This window comes from Pteropus vampyrus, unplaced genomic scaffold (assembly GCF_000151845.1).
Source record: "Pteropus vampyrus isolate Shadow unplaced genomic scaffold, Pvam_2.0 Scaffold128, whole genome shotgun sequence".
NCBI classification, from domain to species: Eukaryota; Metazoa; Chordata; class Mammalia; order Chiroptera; family Pteropodidae; genus Pteropus; species Pteropus vampyrus.
Window position 1 is genome coordinate 5,137,346 of NW_011888909.1, and position 21,281 is coordinate 5,158,626.

The following is a 21,281-nucleotide window of genomic DNA, read 5'->3' on the forward strand; positions in this document are numbered from 1 at the left end:
CCTCATGGGAGGCCCAGAGTTACTGACACTAGTATGTACTTCCCTTAGGGTCCCAGGGTAAGGACAAAAGACAGACACACAAAGACAGATACACAATCACAGAAGATTTTACTGACCTCATGGCATCTAGTGACACCACAGGAGCAAGTTCTTCTCAGGGGCACATGTTTTTAGAGGCATATGGAAGCCCTTACATAATCAACAATAGAAAGGAAAGCTTCTGATATTTGTCTTTCTAGAATATTATTTACTTTGTGACTCCCATGATGCAGTTTTCCCTGGTAAATACTCAGTTCTCCTAGACCCTTTTAATACTGACATGTGCTTTAAAGAGCCCACATTGCTGCATTTTACATAGAGGTTATTGAAATTAAATTCCTTCAGAAGCGCATGAAACACTACAAATGAGGCAAATGAAGGAAGCATTTTCTTTCTGTAGCAATTTGCTGGGACAACAAAGAGAACTGGGGGAAAATTATGCCTTGAGAACACAATGTCAGATCCCTGAATCAGACATCGAGAAAGGGGGAGGGAACAGATTTAAAATTTTTTAACAAACTGCCTTTCAGAGCACTCCTGAGTATTTGGCCCCTATATGATTAATATTTGGCCTCTAATAGGCCAGCTCCCAGCCATAATCAATAAGTTGGGCCCTTTCTCCAAGAGATAGAGCCACCCCTTCTCTGAAGTCAGAGGTCTCACCTACCTTGGTGAGAGGTGCCTGTCACAGAGGGACGGGGGAAGAGGAAGGTCATTCCTGAGGCTGAAGGTGAAGAGTTTGGAGTTTGGCTGTGTTTGGAATGTCACCAGGGAGTGACATGGGTACCACAGAGGACTCTTCTCCTTGGCTTTACATAGCTGCTCACAGCTCCCCAGGCAGTTGGCCAAAACTAGAAGCACAGCGGAAGCCTAGGTTGTCGGAGGCTGAATCTGGAGTGTTGCCCATCCTGCCACCAGAGAAAGAGAGAGAGAATGGACATTTGTTAAGAATGGGGCCTGGGGCCTTACCCAACTTTCCTCCTCTACTTGGGAGGCCAAGACCCAGACCCTCAGCCCCCAGTTACCAAGCCCATCACCTGGTAGTGCCCCAGGCCTGGTGATTGGCGGAGCCATCAGATGTATTGATCCAGGACCCTCCCTGGAGGACATGCATGTCCTGATCGGCATTTTGGTATGGTGAAGCTGTCCACTCCCACACATTGCCCATGAGGTCATAGAGCCCTGCAGCACAGCAAGTGGGTCAGTCCCAGGCTGGGAAGCACCACACTCACCCCTCCTAGCCATCAAAGCCCTGGGGAGCAAGTGCTTCTCTGGGGGTGCTTCTCTCTGCCTCATCTGTCAGGCAGAATAATCCCACTAACCAATTTGTGAATGTTGACAGCAGTTGGATGAGAAATCTTACCATAGTTATTCTGTGGGGGGAAATCATTCACTGGGGAGACTCCATGGAAGCCATCCTCAGCCTTGTCGCCCTTGGGGAACTTTCCCTGAGAGGAAGAAATTTAGACTAAAAGATTTACCATCCTGTCTAAGGCAGGTGTTCCTGCTTGCCCAGAAGAAAACCAAGGTCATCTAGTTGTATCATCTGGGATAGGATGAAGAGCATGGGGAAGCGACCTGAGGTTCCCATCCTGAGCTCTCAAACCAGTGGCCTCATATCCTCCACCTTGACCTCCTGGCTGCATTAGGAAGTGTGTGCCAGCAGTAGTCCATGTCAAGCTCATCCCACTCTCATTTTCTCTACTCTCAGTGACTTCCTCCCCTATGCCTCGAACCCCACATGCTAGGTCCCTTGGAAAGAAAGACTCTTTCTTCCTTTTTCCATGCTTTGCACTCCCTACCTTCTCATGAGCTATGATGCCTGTCCTGTGCTCTCTTGTACCATCTCTTTCTCTTCTACCACCAACAGGTTTAGCTCTCCCTCATCTGCCCTGACTCTACCTTCCTCATCTCTTGTTCTTTACCACCAAAATTCTTGAAAAAGTAACCTATATTTGCTGATGCAATTTGTTCAACTTGTTCATTCTTCTCATTAAAATTGGGTTCAGCTGCCACCACTCTATGGCAGCTGTTCTTATGAAAGGGAAGTTGAAGGGGTTATAATTTACTCAACACCTACTATGTTCTAGGGTTGCTACATTTATCTCTTTTAATCCTTACAAGGTTGTGAGGCAAGTATTTTTTCCCTTTAAAAAACTAGCAGCTGAGGCTCAAATGGTTAATTTGGCAAAGATCAAACAGTGTATAAGCCAGATATCTCTTTCTGCAAAACTCTGATACCATGACCATCTAAAAGGTCAGTCTCTCTCTCAGTCCCTTTTCAGTGCTTCCCCCTAAAATGCTGGTGCTGTGTTCCCCTCACTCTACAGAGTCTCCTGCGGGGAATATACCATTCTTGCCTATGGTATATACTGATGACTCGCACACCACTTGCTCTGACCCAGACCTCTGTCCTAAATTTCAGACTTATATTTTCTACCTCTGACTGAATATATAAATGACCACAGGCATCTTAAGCTAAGCTGATCCTACACTGATCAAGTTCTATCCCTTTGACTCAACAAGCATATTATCTATTCTAGATAACGATAGCACTATCACCCTGCTGTCCAAGCTTAGATTCATGCTTGAGTCTAACTCTTTTCTAACCATCCACATTTGATTAGTGACCAAACCCAGTCTACCTTCTCAGACATGCTTCTCCCATTTGGCTTACTCTCTATTCCACTTTCACTTAATTCAAGTGTTTATAATCACTTGGGCCATTACCACAGACTCAAATCCAGAAACCCCCTGTCACCACTGCAGCTCTATTTCATCTGATCCTGCACAAATTAGCAACAATTAGCATCCCCAAAGTCGAAATGATGTAGTTACTCCCCTGTTTAAAAACCTCCATCTGCTCCCCATGGCCTAGAGGATAAAATCTGAAACTGTATCTTGGCACACCTGATCCTTCAAAATCTGCCTCCAACCCACTGTCTACTTCATCTCCTAACATCCTCACTCATTTCTCTATGCTCCAGCCTCTCTGAATTTGTCATGTCTCCAAACACACAGTATTTTCTCCTAATACAGTGACAATACTCATGTTGTTTCTTTTCTGCTCAGAATACCCTTTGCTCCACTTTTCACTTGACAAACTCCTATTCTATCAGCTGAATGCCATCTTCTCTGTGAAGTCACTCCCAGCACTCTCAGGCAATGAGTGATTTATTTCTGAGCACACCCTGCACTATCACATTGTCTTTTGCTTTACCCTTTACCAGTCTTCAGTTCCATTAGAACACAAAGCCCTCTGAATCCCACTGCCTAACATAATGCCTAGCCTATAGCAGGTCTTAATGCTTTGAGAAAGGACAGGAGTGAAGAATGTATGTCTTACCTGCCACAGGTTGGTGCGATGTAGCTGGAACTGGTTTCCCCATGGGTAAATCTGACCTGCTAGGAGAGCAAGGAGACAGCAGGGGAGGGAGAGATAAGAGTTGGGAAAGAAGGGAAAGACAGAAAGAGGGAATCAAAAGGAAGTTAGGAGGTGACGAGAAAAGGATTATTTACTTTTATTTCCCATGCTCATCCCGTCCACTCACTGCAGCCCAGTCTCCTGTATTACCCCAGGACAGTGCAGTCCTAGGTGTGGTTCTAATCAATGCCAGTGTATAAACTATTTGTTACCAGTTCATGTTGAGATCAGCACAGAAAAGAGAGTAACCACTGAGAAACTTGTTAACTGGACTCAGATTGGCTAAATGAACAAGCAACTTCATTTATCACATTAATCAGTTTGACTATTGGTATGGCTGTTGTTCTTTCGAAGCGTGTGTAGAGGTGCTGAATATGGAGCACTGCTACTTCACTCTCACGACTTTTTGTTTTGTTAGTATTGCAGAACAACAAAGTTACAAGCAAACGGTGATTCTTTATATTAATCCCTATACACCCATGGAAAAGGTATGAGTTTGGATAACTCTTTTCTTTTTCCCTACGCCATGTTCTGATTATGTTTACTGAAATGAACATGTCTGTGGAATCTCCAACAATAAAATATTTTATGTCTGTTTTTTCATTACATTTTTCTAGTTAGTTTTTATGGTACTTTACATAAGTATTGGTCTGAGACATGTTAGAAATGAAAATAGCAGCAACTGGTCCCGCATCACATGCTTTAAGAAGTACTCTTCCCACCCTTTAAAGCTTCCCACGCAGGGCAGGATGGGGAGAAAAATAAAAAGAAATCGCCTTGGCACACCTGTACCCTTCAAGCCCCCTCAGGCAGCAAACTCTCACTCTTCTTCACTGGGCAGCCGTTTCCCCTTCCAAGAACAGTAGGCACGAGCATCATTCCAGCTCACATGTACCACTGGGAGCTCCAGTCTCTCTTGGATGCCAGAGCCGGGACCTGCAGGCTGTAGCCAGGATGAAGTGAGACAGGCTTCTGAGAACTCATGAAAGTCTGAGGTAGGCTAGGCTTAGGGTACCTGAGTTTAGCTTTTAACACTAGATGAAGCAAGGAAGTTGGAAGAGATAGCCTGGTGAGTGAAGAGAGGTCCAGAGTCAGAAAGAAGAGACTAAACATGAGACTAAAAAGAGAAATGGGATGGGCAGTTGAAATAAGATTAGGACAGAAGAAACAGGGTTGATTGGTTGTTTCTTTGAAATTTCTCTGTCATCCTTTTAAACTCAGTATTCCTAGATGGGCAAGGGGTCTAGGGAAGCCAGCCCTCCAGCGGGTAGAGGAACCAATCCTTACCTGCCTCCAGAATGCCCTTTCCACTGGAAGCCACCAGAGAACAGACTGCAAAGAAGAAAGAGCATGACTAAAAGAAGGAGCATGACTGCAAGATGCTCTAACCTAGCAAGGGCACCTTCCTGACACACAGGAGGCAGAGTACAGACTTCAAGCGGAGACTCAGGTGGTCCAAGTAAGGCTGTGTCTGGAATCTTTAAAAGCATGATATTTCACAACCCTTATTAGAGGGAGGCTTGTCAAGATGTTCTGCTGCTGGTTCAGGAGGTATCATAAACTCTATATGTATCTGGGTCTTTACAGAGTGTCTCTATGCAGAAACCAGCTCAGGGGTAACTTCCTGTGAGTGTGTGTTCATCTTACTCTTCCAGGGAGGGTTTCTCTCACTTCTTCCTTCCCTCCAGCTCTCAGCTTTGATTCTCTGCTGTAGCTCAGGTGACCCCATACCCCCACAGGATTCAATGTCCAGGTCCCACTCCCATTCCCTCAACAGCAAGCCCTAGGTTCTCTCACCTTCATCTGCTGAGTTGCTTTGTTTCTAAGCTCATCGGAGACAAAGTCCTCAAAGACAAAACTTCATCCAAACATCTCAGCCTCTGTCTGGTACTTTTTCTCCCTGACAAACTCCCCGAAAAGAGATATTTCACTTGGTTCAGCTGAAAGGGCTCTGTGCTCCATCCTCACCCTCTCCTGCTCCAGAAAAGCTCCTATGTCCTTATCCTATAAGTCATATGTCACTGAGTTCTTGTGAACTCCAAAGAATTAACCTGAAACCCTGAGCAGGAGAGTTTCTTTTAAAATCTGTTACTGCATATATAATTCACTACAGTAAAATTCACTTTTTAATGTATACTTTTGTGAGTTTTGACAAAGCATATAGTCATTATAACAATCAAGAAACAGAGCAGTTCCATCAAACACCCTCCAAAATTCCCCCATGCCCCTGTAACCTCCAATCTGTTTTTTGTCACTATAGTTTTGCCTTTCCTAGAATATAAATTCACATAAATTGAATCACACAGTATGTAGTTTTGGGTCTGGCTTCTTTCACTTAGCACAATGCTTCTGAAATTCATTCATATTGTTGAAGTTATCAGTAGTTTGTTCCTTTTTATTGCTGAGCAGTATTTCATCATATGGATATACCATATTTTGTTTATTCATTCACCAATTGCAGGTCATTTAGGTTATCTCCAGTTTTTAGAGATTATGAATAAGCTACTGAGAAGATTTAAGGGTGGGGAATGGTTCTCTTTTCTGAAAGGTCTTTTTTACATATCTAATCTCACAACATCATGGAAGGGAGTCAGAATATGTTATTAACAGATGAAAGAAACTGAATCAAATAAAAATGAGTTGCTGAGATTTTAGAATGGATTTTCATATAATTTGGTATGGCTTAGCAAATTTCAGCAAGCAGATTGCTGGGGTAAGATGAATTGTTTTCATTGGGCTAACAGTACCCCATCTGATATAAGATGGTATCATTCACCCATCAAAAGGACATTGAGAATAGAGGAGTTGATCAGAGTTGGTAGCAATAGCTATTTACTGGCCTCAGAGCATCTGAACAGTTTGAGAACCTTTTACCAGAGAGGCAGAGACAAATTGTGGGTTCTAAGCAAAGTTTAGAGGCTTGCTGGAGGTACATTATATTTCTGTCATATAATAAGTCAACTTCAAAATATAAAAGAAAGCATACTATGCATCTATCTACCTACCTATTTCAATTTGTCATGGTATGGAACACGTCTGCTCACAAGTGATTTTTTTCAATTTTAATAAGTTGCCTGTTTAAAAATACTTTCAAAAAGCATATATAAGCAGTACACATTGTACTGTAGAAAAATGAGAAAATATGGGTAGATAAAAAGAAAAAATATTAAAATCACCCATTACTGGCCACCGCTACTGCCACCCAGACCAAGATGTCCAGGACTATAATTCTGCATTCCCTCAGCCCCTACACCAAGTACGTCACCATGGTCAAGCCTACTACTACCCACTGCTGGCCTGAGATGATGGAAACGTGCCCAATGTGCCCAACTACCTCCAGGACCCTCAAAGCCCAAGCTTGGAGTGGCTGAAGAAACTGTGAGCAGCTCCACTGACAGGGAGGAGGCCCCCTCCTGTGTGGCCCCCAATAAAAATGTGGAAACTGAAAAAATAAAACAAAATCATTCATTATCACACCAAACTAATATCATTCCATATTCTCCCTGCCCTCAGTCCTGCCCTCTCTTTCCCACCCCTCCTCCCCCATTTAACAAGCTGCTTCCCCGGAATTATTTTCTTTTGGAAGTCACAAAAACATGGGCAAAATCTGTCAACTAATGCAATGTTGTACTTCCAGTTCTTTTTTTAATGCATATACATTCCATATACATAGTTTCAAAAAAATGAGATCATACCCTATATATTGTTTTGTAAGCTACTTTCTTCACTTAATATCTCATAACTAATTCTTTTTGACAACAGGACTTTAAATGGCTGCTAAGTATTCTGTTATATTGATATGTTTAAGTGATTCTTAAAAACTGTTAAGTTATTTACAATGTCATCTTTTTAGCCTAATGGTTTTAGACAACCTTAATTCTTTCCTTAAGACAAATCCCTAGAGGTAGAATCACTGAGTCAAAAGGCCTGAGGAGTATACCAACAATCCTACGCTTACTTCAGTATGTCTCCTGAATCAGTTTGTCCCCATAACCTTTTATCTTAAAAAGTTTTACGTCCACAAATATAACATTTAAGTCATTTCCCACGTTTGCTTTACTGCCTTCCTGTTTCCTCCCCTTCCTTTCCCCCTCTCTATATATTCCCTGCTGTACCATTTGAAGGTAAGTTATAAAATGTTGTCACCTTGAGGAAACTAAGGCAGCTCAACTTGGCTTCTTAGATTGAGCTGGAACCACAGTGTTTGACTCCTAAAACAATGTCATTTCCCTAAAACAATGCCATTTCCCTCAGTAAATATAAAGGCAATTTAAGGTACTCTCAGCTAGTATGATACTTCTCCCAATCCTTTCCCCCTTGTTGAAAGGTTTCCGTTGAGTGTTTCACTTTGCCCATCTTTTTAAGTGCTATGCCAGTGTAACAGAAAATCTACGGGCTCAAAAGGCAAGGAATTTGAGTTCCAGGCCCAGGTCTGCCAATAACAGAGAGCGAGGTAAACCTTTTTGGACTTCAGATTCTTCATCTGAAAAATGTAGATAACACTTATCCCAGAGTACTATTGCAAAGATGATATGTGATTGTGAACAGGTGTTTCCTTTTAGATATTAAGAAAGGAGATTAGAAAGAGACTTTACTCTTCCTGGAAAAACACATGATGTACCTGAAATCTTTGTTGGTGACAGGAAATAGGTCGATGGCAAAGAGTTTTACTGTCACCTCCCGGACAGGCCTTTCATCTCTGCCATCTAGTGAATTTGTTCCCATCTGGAATCTCCCACCTGGTAGCTGAACCATGCTAGTCACCTGCCCATTCCCTGCAGAGAAAAAAAGAATCATCAGTAATACATGAATATATATAAACAAATGGCAACTTTTGGATCATATGTAACACTCATAAAAATGAGTATTCATCCCCAAAAAATGAAGGATTAAAAATTTGGCTTTAAATTCTTGTTCTGCCACTTAATTTGGTTGACCTTAGGTGATTTACTTAATCTGAGTTTCAATTTCTTCATCTATAAAGTGGAAACAGCATCTATCTCATAGGCAAAGCTGTATGAATTAAATGACGTATGAGATGTTGAACACATGGTAGGTTTTCAACAAATGTTTATTTCTTTTCCTTACATCTCTATTCTTCTACACAACCACCTTTGTCCCAGTTAGGTAAACCTAAACACTATACTTTGAAATATATCTAGTACCTTTTTACCCATTTTGTGCTCATGGTGTTTCTCTGCCTCTTCCTCTCTATTTGTTGAACTCTTAGCAATTCTTAATGATTTTCACCATTATATCATATGCTCCAGAAAGGAAAGGACTACATCTATTTTGCCACTGTATGCCTGGCATCTATCACAAGTACACAATAATTATCAAATAATTGAATGAGCTCCTTCATACTTGCTGTCTGAATGCCTCAAAAAAATGATAGAATTAAAAGGATCTTTAACTCAACTCCCTTATTTAACTGGAGGAAACCAAGAGCCAAAAAGGAAAATGACTTAAAGAGCTAGTTATCAGGAGACAGGACTAGATCCAGCTCTCTTTACTTCCAGGTGCTATTTCCAACAGGCAACATTTCTCTGGCTTGATGTACTACTTTATGGTGCTATGTTTCTATGTAAGGTTGTCTAAAAACCGTTAAGTTCCTCTGTTAAGTCCATGTCTTTTCATGTTCCTTAGAATCCTATCTTTGGCCCTCCTCTCATACTCATTCTGATACACACACCGATTATTTTATTCACTTCAAGGGGAAAAAAATGGAGCAAGCAGGGAAATCTCAGAATAAAAGGGAATTAAGAAACAACATACAACTGCAATGTATAAAGTTTGTTTTGACACGAATTCAACAAGTAAACTATAATTGAAAAAATAACATAGTAATAGTAGGTGTATTTAAACACTAACTGGATGTCAATTTTATGTGTGGAAAAGGGTATGGTATTTTTTCTTTTCGTGTATATTTTTGGCTATTCAAGCTGAGTATTTACAAATAAATTTGTATGCCTGGATTCAGGTCAATATGGCTCCAGCCTGGGGAGAGGAAAGATACCAAAGCAAGATAAGCCATAAACAGAAAACTGTTTATGCTGAGGGACGATACATGAGGCTTGTTATACTTTTACTTTTTAATGTCCAAGATTCCAAAATAATAAAATAACGAAATAGGATAATTGTTAATTACCTTGCCGGGTTGGCCACCTTTGGGAGGTGCCAGCAGCCTGACCAGGAAGCGGACAAACAAGCCACCGGTCTCTTCTACCAAGGTGAAGCACCCCACCCCTTTCCTGATGCCTCCTGAGACAAATGGTGCCAGGGGAAGGCAGGCAGGGGAGCACACTGACCTAGCTTTATCCACTGGCAGGACAGAAATGACAGTAGTCAGCAGCTGCAGAGTCCATGCGGGAAACGCGAGTCACGGCAGCACCAATAGGATACTCATTGTATGGCTCTGCTGTGTATGCGCTCTACACCTCCCAAGTTGGCCTCCACCCTCTTACACATCCTCTACTGTCAGCTGAAGCGGGTGATTAGTCCACAGGCCCGGGAATAAGATAGGGCCTGAATTAAAGGAGGTGGGGTCCAGAAATTAAGGAAAAAGCAATATTCTTAGGGTTAGTATTAGAAGGCCCTGCCATTCCAGAACCCCCTCCTTCATTATCTTGTGAACATTTGGCCTTTCTTCTTTTATATTTGGACTCCTTTTGTGCTTTGGAATACCACTGCGAAGATCACAGAAAAGGTTTCAAATTAACATTTATTGTACATTCCCTGCAGGCAACTGCCAAGTCCTCAAAATACAAAATTTTGCAACACAATTTCACCTTTGAGGACTGCAGAGAAATACCAACTGTATAAAAACAATTTTGTGGAAACACATAGGAGAGAATAATTTGAGTTAGAAAGATGTCACTGACAGTTTTAGGATGGATATATTTCAGCAAAATCAAAGGTTCAGAGGTGTGAAAATTGGTCCATCCGAAAATCTCAGTCACACCTTCAGCCATCTTTTTACCACTGCCTCTTCTATTTCTATTTTTGCCACTTTATACTTGCAGCTCTTTCAACAACCTTAACTCTAGTTCATCCACCTTTCTACCCACTACTAAACTATCCCGGGGAGCATTTTAGCAAAGCTACTTCAAAAACATGAAAAGTCCAACAGAAAGATCCAATAGTTTTACTCACAGGAATTTATACTACGAAAACAGGGATGGTTTTAAAACCTTAAGTTACTTAAATGTTACTTATATTAGCATAAAAAATTTAAACTTGAATGCTTAACAATAGGGAACTATTGCATAAATTAAAATACATTAGAAAAAATTATTAAACCATTAACATGTTTTTCAAGGAATATTTAATAAGGTAGATAACATGTTTTCTAACATGTATTGTCACTGAAGCTAAAGCAAAACATCCTGATCATTGGGTGAAAACAGCCTGCTTTATGTGTGTACAATGAATGCAATTATAAAAATACTGTAATTATAATTTCAGACTTTGGAATTTGAATAGGTGCCAGTGTTCTTTCATTTTGTCATATGGGAAAAGAAAATTCCTTTGATTATCATTTAAAGCTTGGGCAAAAATTCCATTGCTATATTCGTAGAATCACTCTGTAGAGTCTTCATGATTCAGATACAAGGGTAGCTTCAATTCAGCCTTTTAGAGAAGACATTCCAGCTCGCATAATCTCATCAACCAGGAGAATGTTGGTGGCAATCACAGTGCTGAAAGGAGAAAATCACATGGCTCAGATTTCAGATATGAACTCTAATTCAATTCAATTCTCAACTAAGCCATGCAAGTTACATCCAATTAAATTTCCCCTTTCCCACACTTTCGGTTGATTACATTTTTATGAGGGGAAAAAATTAAAAGAATACAGTAAATTGAGAGTATGATGATAACCTAAAGATTATTTTAGTTTTGGCTTTCCCAAACTTACCAGGAGTGAAGAAGCTGTTTCTTTACACAATAGTTATCCCATATGCCTACTTCTGCTGCTACCATTGGCTCACCTGAAAAGCAACCCAGTCATCTTAAAATCATATATAACAGGTCATAAAATCAGAATGCTGTCTAGAACACAGTATTCTGTGCTGCTGTGCTCACCACTGATTACTCTCATTTCCTCCACTATTAACTATGAGGACCCAAAGTTCCTCAATTAGTCCAATTTTATACTCTAAATCGTTTCTGTGCACAGTAACTCCGATGAGTGACTAATCTCTATTTAGATAATTCAGTGATAAGAATGTTCTAATTGCTTACCAAATGTCTGAACATCTTGTTTTTCTGGACATGCTCCCATTTGTCTGTATTAAAGTACAGCACTTGAACTACATATAATCTGGCCAAAATGGGCTTATCGTTTTTTTTTTATTCCAAAAAACTTTTCTATTAAATTGAACATAAATAATGCTGTTTGACAACTGTAGGTCTTACATATATTGCATGGAAGTATCTCAGTTAACCCGTTTGCACTTTGTGCTTACATAATTTGCTGTTACATTGGCCTAGGACCAGCACTTTAAATTTCATTATATTTGGTCCCCTCTTCCAGCATTACAGATCCATACTCTTCGAAATTATTCAAATGTATACTCTTATTCCCTTACTGTATTTAGTCATTCCATTTTTATACCATATTTTAGAAACCCAGAGTTCCCTGATAGGACTAATGACAAACTGCAAAGCAACTCTCCAAGATTATTTTGATCCTTCCTGGCTTTACATTACCTGTATTATCTAGTTCTCTCCTTACAAACAGTTGCATTCTCTTACCTGTGTTCAAGTCCACACCCACGAGTTGACCTGAATTTGAATGTTCTGCTTGAACTTTAACTAGTGTTTCTTGAAGATCAAAACCAGAATTCTGAGCAAGAACCTAAAGCAAACAAACACAATTTTTAAAAGGATAGACTTAAAAACTGATAAAATGTAAAATAAACAGTATTTCCAATTAACAATCCACAGAAAATCATATTAATCATAGTTTAACAAACAAAAAGCAAGCTTGTACTCAAGCACAACCCCTACACTGCAAACCTTCTTCCTAGCTCTTACATCTGAAACTTCAGATATTCAGTTTCCCTTCCAGAAGAATCAAATACATTTAGATAATGGGATACATCTCTTCTAGTGTTAGGGAGAAAAACTGATCAAACTTTATTTGAAATCCACATTATGAAAAATCCACATTATCAAAAAGCTTTTATTCATCAGCTGAATCATTTTGGTGTATTTTAGAAAACGGACTGTTAAAGTAGTCATACCTTAGGAATAATGAGCAATGCATCAGCAAATGCTTGAACTCCAAGTTGAGCCCTGCCCTTTACAGTGGGCTTATATTTAACCAGGGCCTCTGCCATTGCCACTTCCACTGCACCAGCACCCGGAACTATACAGCCTGTTGTGTGGGGAAAAGAAAAATGCTAAGAAACAAAGAAGACTAGAATTATAAGAAAACATATAAAATAAAACATATACATGAAAGCCATTAATTCCTTTAGAATTCAGTATAACCACAGCAATTTTAATATTGCATTTGAAAGCAATACAAGCAACCTATCAAATAGAATGATTAAATTTAGCACTTGGAAGCTCTTGCAAGCTCTTGCCTCATTTATTTGTATCCACTTTTAATAATGATATGCTATAAAAACATTTGGCATACCATCAGTCATTTTAAAGGGAAGACTTTAATTTTGCATGGTGTCTGGCTGTGTAAGCTACTGATAAAAAGAACACAGTATTCAGCCATGCCTTTCCAAACTAGCAAAAAGAATATAGTTGAAATACAGTGAGGATCTTACCATCATCAATAGCATTTTTAACAGCCCTCAAGCCATCTCTTATTGCATCTTTGATTTGAGTGAGTGTGTGCTTATTTGGTCCTTTGACTAATAATGTGACAGAACGAGGATTGTTACATTTCTCAATAAAGGTGAACTTCTCTTCTCCCTATGTAGAGATATTTCCAAAAACAAGATATAGTTGTACAACGAATGATCCGAGGAGAAATGATAAGTAGCATATTAATAGGAAACAACACTGATCACATTAAAGCAAATGATTAAAAAAAAAAAAAAAAATCACACATAAATGTTGAGTTTTCCAAAGACATATTGCTATACATAAACAACAGAAATGTATATAAACAAAGCAAAATCTGGTCCCGAGTCTGAATGAGTTTTTACTACTAAAGAATTCATGAAACAAAGTATTACCTTTGGAAAAGAAAATACACTTACCAATGTATACTCATAGACAAGTCCAGCATGTCCCAAACAATCAGGATTTAGCTCATCAAAAGAATTTAGAGCTATTCCACCACAAGCAAGAGTCAGCCTGAAATATTAAAGTATTTTAAAGGAGATGTGATTTTTATAAATTATGTTTAAAGATTAATAATTTTTAGGAAGCAATCTTTCAGAATTACATACTAAAATTATGCTCTTTGGGAGGAAGTATTTCTGTGAAACCCCTTGATGCTATCTCTTGAAATGGAAAAACATGTACAGTATACATTATGGTTTAAAAATAAAAAAAGTATATACAATGTTCATAGCAGCATTATTTCATAATAGCCAAAAGGTAGAAACCCAAATAAATGTCCACTGATAAATGAACAAGGATGTGATATATCCATACAACGGGATATTATTCATCCTTAAAATGACATGAAATTCTGATACATGCTACAACATGGATGAACTTTGAAAACATGCTAAGTGAAATAAGCCAGACACAAAAAAACAAATGTTGTATGATTCTCTTATATGAGGTACCAAATTCATAGAGACAGAGAGTAGAATAGTATTTATGGGGTAAGGGGAGTGTGTTTGTGTGAGGGGTAAAGAAATGGGGAGTTATTGTTTAATGGATGGTTTGCAATTATGAAAAAATTCTGGAGATGGATAATGGTGATGGTTGAATATGAATGTGACTTAATGCCATTGAATTTTACACTGTAAAAAAAATGGGTAAAATGATAAATTCTATGTTTATTTCACCGCAATAAAAAATTAAAAGAACAATTCAAAAATTAAGTAGAAGAGAAAAAAGAATAATCCCAGTTAATTTGCACAAATTCTCATCACTCAGATAATCTGCTATCCCATACCTTTCCATATTTCTCCTTTTAGCTCTGCGCAGAGCTACTATGCCTTCTTTTGCAAGAGCATCTAAGGAAAATGGGTCAATTCCCTATAATAGAAATAAAAATTAGTTTCGCTATATTCCACCTTAATAATAAAAATAGACTAATTTATAAAGCAAAATTCATTCTCACCTTTTGATTAATAACAACAAATCCTTTATCTGAGTCACCACAGACTTTTTTTTTCAGTTCTATTATTTTCTTAACTCTATCTTCAATGAATTTTCTTTCAGCCTTTACTAGTTTCTCTCTCTCTTCTGCACTCTTGTAAAAAAAGCCAGAATTCACTTCTCTATTAAAAAAAAGTTACAGAAAGGAGGGAGAAGAATGTTCATATTTTGAGAAGATAAGCCAATAGCCTCAGAAACTGGGTTAGTCTTCATTAACAAATAGTCAGGGAATTCTAATCCTACCCCTGGTACATTTCTCAGAGTTTATACCTAAAATTCTACCAAACCCAATTGAGGGATTATTGTTCTTAAGTGGAGAAATTGAGTCTCAACAAAGAAGTGACTTGCCCAAAGTACTAAGCTCCTCTGCTTCTTGATTCCATTTGTAAGGGGATATAAACTCACGTTTTTTCATACTCTAATGACACATTGCACGTGAGAATATATGCATCTTCTACTCGTTTTTTCATATCAGGATGCCGTGCCCCATGGTCCAAGACCAGACCTCTGATTAAGCTGTTAAAACACAAAAAATTTATGGCAATCAATTCATAAAGTATATATATAGATGTCTAATCACTATTACATATCTGAAACTAATATATTATTATATTAGTCAAATATAATTGAGAAATAAGTTTAAAACAAAAAATTATAGTTATTGATTTCCAGATGAGATGTAACGTATACTAACAAAATTACAACACTAAATTGAGACTGTTAATTTTCACATAATCAGCTTTATTTCTTGAGTTATTTGAACAAGATTTTTGAGTGAAACCTAGGCAAGTTCAATTGTGAAAAAGCGACATTCCAGAACATGACAAAAACAAGCCATTCACACAAAAGCAACGACCCTGCTGTCTTGTACAGAAAATTTTACAGAGAAAATGTCTCAACTAGTAGGCCATCAAACTGTGATTACCTTTCTTAAAAAAAAGTTTTCAAACCAGGTCTTTGAAATATATTTTTAAACTCTCCAGTAGTCTCTCATTATGTTTTATGTCCAACTGTTAATAAATGCCAAATGACTGCTGTAACTCACTTTTCTGAATCATTCTGACTATAAACACACATCATACCATCAACTTCAAGAGCTACTGAGTAAATTAAATACTCACCTAGGCAATATGAATTGATTCAAAGACAAAAAAATATTATATGTATTGTATGAAGAAAGCACCTATAAATTTACAAACATACTTTATAAGTATTAAAAGTATTCTACACCTACCTTGTATCAGTTTCAGATTTATGTTTCATCTCCATGATCTCAACCATGAAGAGATCAATAGGTTCATCTTGTTTTTTAATGGCCAAAATGGAGTCGACTACAGCCTACAATAGGAGTATAACCATTAAATGAATTTTATTTGAAGTCGGTTGCTTATTCTTTAGAGAAGTTTAAAGTAGACAGTTTCTTGACTTTAAAATCTCTGAACTAAGTTATTTTCTATGAGCTAACAGAATAATACATTTATAAAGGGGCTGAAGTCATTTACATTTCTGAAATCTCAATTTATAATTACCTAAAAAACTGACATCCATCCTATTAAAAATATTAATAACAGGAAGCTTTTTAATAATGAACTCTGATCATTATTTTACAATCTGGTCAGGTAGACTATTATTATTCTCATTTTACTTTTTAGGAACACAGCAGGTTATCATTGTCACAAAAATGAACCTACTTATTTCAAAGGATGATACTGTGAAGAGTTTAGAGAGCACCCTATAATTGAAATTGAATAAGTATAATGATGTTTCTAAATCAGGGGTTTGATATAGGTGTACTATACCATCAGACACATACCTCATTTAACACTTACCTCTGTTAAGACATCAGCAAGTTCAGCATGAACTTTAGTACGAAGAGATGTTCTGGCCACATCTATGAGTGTTTCTCTATCCATCTCTTTGCTTACTTTGATTTGTTCCAAAAACTGAAGTGCCTTTTCTTTTGCAGCTTCAAATCCTTCTGTTATTATTCTGGGATGAAGGCCCTATAATACATGAACAATTACAAAACTACTATTAACAATGGAGCTCTTCAATTAGATAGAACTACAGTTCATGATAAAATATATTTTTGAACATTTATTCTGGATCATTCATATTCATTAATACAATAAAATGTGCTGACTTTCTGAATACATTTGAAAGGATAAATAGGCCTTTCAATGCAGAGGAGGACAGACATTGCTCTAGCACAGAGTCGAAGCCAAGGGAACTATAAAGCACACTTGGGTGTTCACCGTGCAAACCACAAGGAATGACAAAAACTCAATGTGTCACAACAACCTGCAGTTAACAGGACTATTATATCTTTCCTATCGGTAATCTGAAGTTAATTCACATCATTTACTATTTTTTATTAGTAGTCAGGAAGACTGAATCTGCTTCCGATTTTCTTAGAAGTTCTTCTGATATTGGAATTGTATTCATTGAGGTTTACTCTAACCTTGAAACTTCTCAGGGCTAAATGTTGTAGAATTCTTATTTAAATTTGTTTTCAGTTGCCTTTTTCCTTATAAATATGCCCAGTCCTGATCATCCCACTTCTAGATCTCATTCAGAAATCTACCTCACAGATGGATATAAGTCACATGTACAATGCAACTTGATTAAAAAAACAAACAGCAAAACCCCCTTCAGGCCAAATAAGTTTCCTTAATTTGTCCAGGATCATAATAAAAGTTAGACCAATATAAAGACTCTAGTAGTTCCCAGAGTGAAGCTTCCTGCTCTTTACACTCTATTGCCTCAGTTACTATTAACACATCAATTTGTATAACTAAAACTCATATTATTTCCTATACATAATAAAATACCACAGAAACACAAGAATCATGTATACTTCAGAAATGTAGAGGTCCGCCTGCTTCAGCAGTTCTCCAATGATCAGGACGTTGGACGTGGTACCATCACCAGTGATGTCATCCTGGGCTGTTGCTACTTTGGCTATTAAGGAGGCTGTTGGGTGTTGAATTTGCTTAAAGTAGAAAAAAAATTAAGTATCTTAAAACGATCTAAACATATCTTAAAATGTGTGAAATGTGCTACTTGCACAAATTGCCCAAGTGTTCAGCTACATTTTAGTTTAATTAAAAATTCACCATTAGCTATTTTGCAATATCAGTTTCTGATGACCAAAACATTTTCATGTATAAATCTGTTTACTTCTCAAGATTATCTCCATCTTACTGAAGAGGAAATCTGAGGTTCAGTTAGTTTACATAAGGTGATAGAGCTAACAAGCAACCAATAATTTCAAATTCATGCATGCCTCTTTGACAAATCAAGGACTTTTGTGGGAATAAACCAGATGCCTCATAAAATGAAAGCCCAGCAGTATCCAGTTACTTGGCATTATCAAATAATTAAAAAGAAAATAAAAAATAGCCCTTTTAGCAAAGATCACCAGTGGATGCTAAATCACTGTGTGGAAAGGCTTTGCAAGAACAGGATATTCATCAAGTCTCCAATGTCACCCACAGAATTCTTAATTACAAAGGATCCCATCAAGCCTCCTGCACTGCTTTTGGTTTTTATGTCTCCTTATTTTCCTTTAATCTAGAACAGTTCCCCAGGCATTTATTTCTTTGCAGATACTGACAGTTTTAAGAATCCAGCCCAGTCATCTAGCAGACTATCTCATTATCTAATTTGCTGATGTTATTTTTGGCAAGAATACTACACAGGTGATACTGTATACTTTTCACTGTGTTTTCTTTATGGTTTCTTGTTAAGTTATAAATGTTTAATGTGCATCTCTGTGTTTACGTCATATTTCACAATTTAAAAAATCTAGTAAAATAAAAGCCATTTAGATACAGTTTTTCTGATATTAAGTTTAAACTATTAATGTAGGGAGGAAGCAAGAGAATGAAAATGTTAATAAAGCCACAATCAGAGACTGCAATATGCTGATCAGTCCTGTAACCAGGCCAGGAGGACACTTTCAGATCAAAGCAAGAATTCTACTGGGTTTACAAACAACCCATTCCCCACACCTGTGAAAGGGAAACAGTAAGCAAAAGTCATTCCCTATGAAACCATAGGGAACCTATGGATTAAAGGCTAGGAACTGCCAGTAGGCCTTTCATTCTACATATTCTTACCTTTTCCCACTACATACCCTTCACCTTCCTCACCAGATGTCCGTATCAAAAGAAATGGGTAAACAAAGTCTTTTAAACAATAACTTACAGGAACTAAAAAATGATATATAATTCCCTGAACACTCCATCCCCTACTCACTGTCTTTCCATCTCTCTTGGTCCCTCCCACTCTCTGCCTTTAAGACCACACTCTGTGGAGTGTTATCCCTTTTCTAATAAACTTTCCTTTTGACTCTAACTTTGGGGGGGTGTGTGTTGAATTCTTCCCACACTCTTCAACAAAGGACTCTCTTCTTCTCTCAGTGCAGGGCTTGGTCTCCCCACAACTCCAGGAAATTTGCCCTGTCCTGCATCACTACGACTCCAAATTGTTCTCAGCTAGCACAGGCAACCACGTAGACCACTAAAAACAAAAACTACACCTTCTAGGTTAGCTAATTCTTACTGAAGATATTTACAAACATTTGGATGTAGAAGGCATCAAAACCCTAAATTTTATTCTGAATTCAAAACACTGGATTTGAGCTGCGAGGTTTTGGGAACTTAGAGATGTGTAAAATGACCCTCGCAATAATCTCATTTTCTTGGTCAGGAGACCTTTTAAATGGTTAAACAACGAATTCTGTTACATCTCATTTCTCCCCCTCCAGCTGACAGGTGGTGTGTTGGAGGTGGAGTGATGAGATGTAACAGAGAAATCACTGTTTTAAAAAAAGTGTAAACAACCTGTCTCATTTTGCGTGTGTCAATAGCTTAAGTTTTCCAGATCTTATTAGAATTATAATTACACTCTTGTAACTAAGGCTTTAAATGTCAAAAGTAGGCATTTAAAAAAAGGTATTTGACTTCAGGGCTTCTCACTGTACAGTACAGTCGCTACCATTACTGATTACATTCCTTTTCTACTTCCTCCAGTGTCTGAAAGACCACCTATTGAGAGATGACAATGATTTCCTCCTACTTGAGAACATTAAAAATCTTCCTACAAATTAAATGTACTATGGAAAACCAAAAGGTTTTAATATAGCAGCCTCTCACCATTTCATGAAGTAGCACATTGCCATCTTTAGTAAGCTTGATGTCTCCAGCACCAGAAACAAGCCTGTTCAATCAATGGGCAGAAACGAAATCAGTGATTTTCTCAAGAGAACTGACTCCCATAAACACCAGGCTTTACCCAGATTCTAAGGAGCTGCAGCCACAGGGTTGGTTCTCCCCTTCCGGTAATAGGAATGGAGCAGTGACCATCCCCCTCCCTTCTGAAAAAATCTGCCGACACCTGAGGGTCGCTGAAGCCCCAAAGCACCGGGAAGTGCGGCGCAGGCGGGCAGCTTTGTTCTCAAAGGAGGCTGTATCGATTACAGGAAGAAATGGCCGGGGCGGGAAACAGGCCCGACCTAGGAGTCCACGTGGAAAAAGGGCGGAGGGGGCGGAGGCTGAGAGATAGCGGGCTCGAGACCATGATTCCCGGCATCAGGCTCGGGCCTCACGAGGTGCGCGGTGCCCGCCCGGCCTTCCCCGCCAGCCCCGCCTTACATCTTCATGGTTCCCTTAGGCCCCAAGTTGGTCCTCAGCACGTCCTGCAACCCCCGGGCCGCGCTGATGTTGACCGCCAACGCTGCCTGGGCTCGAGCCACCTCGGCCTTGGGGTTCAGGGTCTTCACAGCCGCCATAGCTGACCTAGTAAAAGAATAAAAGAGCAGGAGCGAAGATGGCTCAAAGCCGGCTCAGCGTGGCCCGGAGGCGTTATCCGGGTCTTCTGGAAAAGTCGGGCTCGCCCTGCCCGCCCCCAGCGTGCCAACGCGCTGTCCCCATTGGGCCGCCTGTCATCAGGCGCCGCTCATTGGGTCGCGGTGGCACAGCGGCCCCGCCCCCTGGCGTCCGGGCTGTGGCGCCATTGCTCGAGGGAGGAGCCTGTTTTCCGGCAGGAAGGACGCCTCGGTTTGGTATCCCGCGCGGGCTAGGGCTCAGCTTTGCGGTCCCGGAACGTGAAGACATAGGCAGGGCGGGGCTCAACCGCTGCTCTGCGCGAGGCTGGGGTTGTGGGGCCCCGCGCCGCTGAGAGTGATTAGAGCCTTCGCGCTTTACTGGCGGCCTCTCGCTGCGGGGTGTAGCGTGGGCTTTCTCTCTCCCTCACTATCAGTGGTTTGCTTTGTTTCTTCCTCTTTTATGCCTGTCACCAGTTTTCTTAACTATATACTGTGTGCTTGACAGTGTTGTACGTACTCTGAGGGTACTGTAATGAATATCAGAAGTACTGTGAATGAAAAAAGGATCTGTGCAATAAACCCGACAAGCTCGGTTATACCACATGGCAGGCCTGACAAGCTAGCTCAGTGACCAAACGTAACTAATAGGATAATCTGATCGCAGATTCCTAACTGGGCAGGTCATAC

At 39.2% G+C, this 21,281-nt stretch overlaps 2 protein-coding genes and 2 non-coding genes across 4 annotated transcripts; all 4 read right to left on the reverse strand.

Annotated features, from left to right (window-relative positions):
* Positions 1-84: 84 nt before the first annotated feature.
* SUMF2 (sulfatase modifying factor 2) lies at positions 85-10,567 on the reverse strand. Its single transcript, XM_023534617.1, is given in 8 exon segments — positions 85-947; positions 1,077-1,221; positions 1,403-1,487; positions 3,386-3,441; positions 4,256-4,406; positions 4,751-4,795; positions 5,261-5,376; positions 8,077-10,567. Coding segments are annotated over 8 exon segments (867 nt in total). The 5' UTR covers positions 8,261-10,567; the 3' UTR covers positions 85-862.
* A 202-nt stretch (positions 10,568-10,769) lies between these two features.
* Positions 10,770-20,718, reverse strand: CCT6A (chaperonin containing TCP1 subunit 6A). The gene is made up of 14 exons (XM_011367001.2): positions 20,422-20,718; positions 19,924-19,987; positions 17,622-17,756; positions 16,594-16,767; positions 15,999-16,102; positions 15,170-15,280; positions 14,727-14,886; positions 14,559-14,641; positions 13,687-13,783; positions 13,249-13,396; positions 12,709-12,842; positions 12,218-12,320; positions 11,379-11,451; positions 10,770-11,160 (listed from the first exon to the last, which is right to left on the reverse strand). Exons 1-14 carry the CDS (start codon positions 20,556-20,558, stop codon positions 11,088-11,090), a joined length of 1,596 nt encoding a protein of 531 aa, XP_011365303.1. The 5' UTR covers positions 20,559-20,718; the 3' UTR covers positions 10,770-11,087.
* LOC111744178 lies at positions 13,061-13,198 on the reverse strand. The gene has a single exon (XR_002782026.1). It is a non-coding gene; the product is annotated as a small nucleolar RNA SNORA15 (small nucleolar RNA).
* LOC111744179 lies at positions 16,896-17,026 on the reverse strand. Its single transcript, XR_002782027.1, has one exon. It is a non-coding gene; the product is annotated as a small nucleolar RNA SNORA22 (small nucleolar RNA).
* Positions 20,719-21,281: the final 563 nt, after the last annotated feature.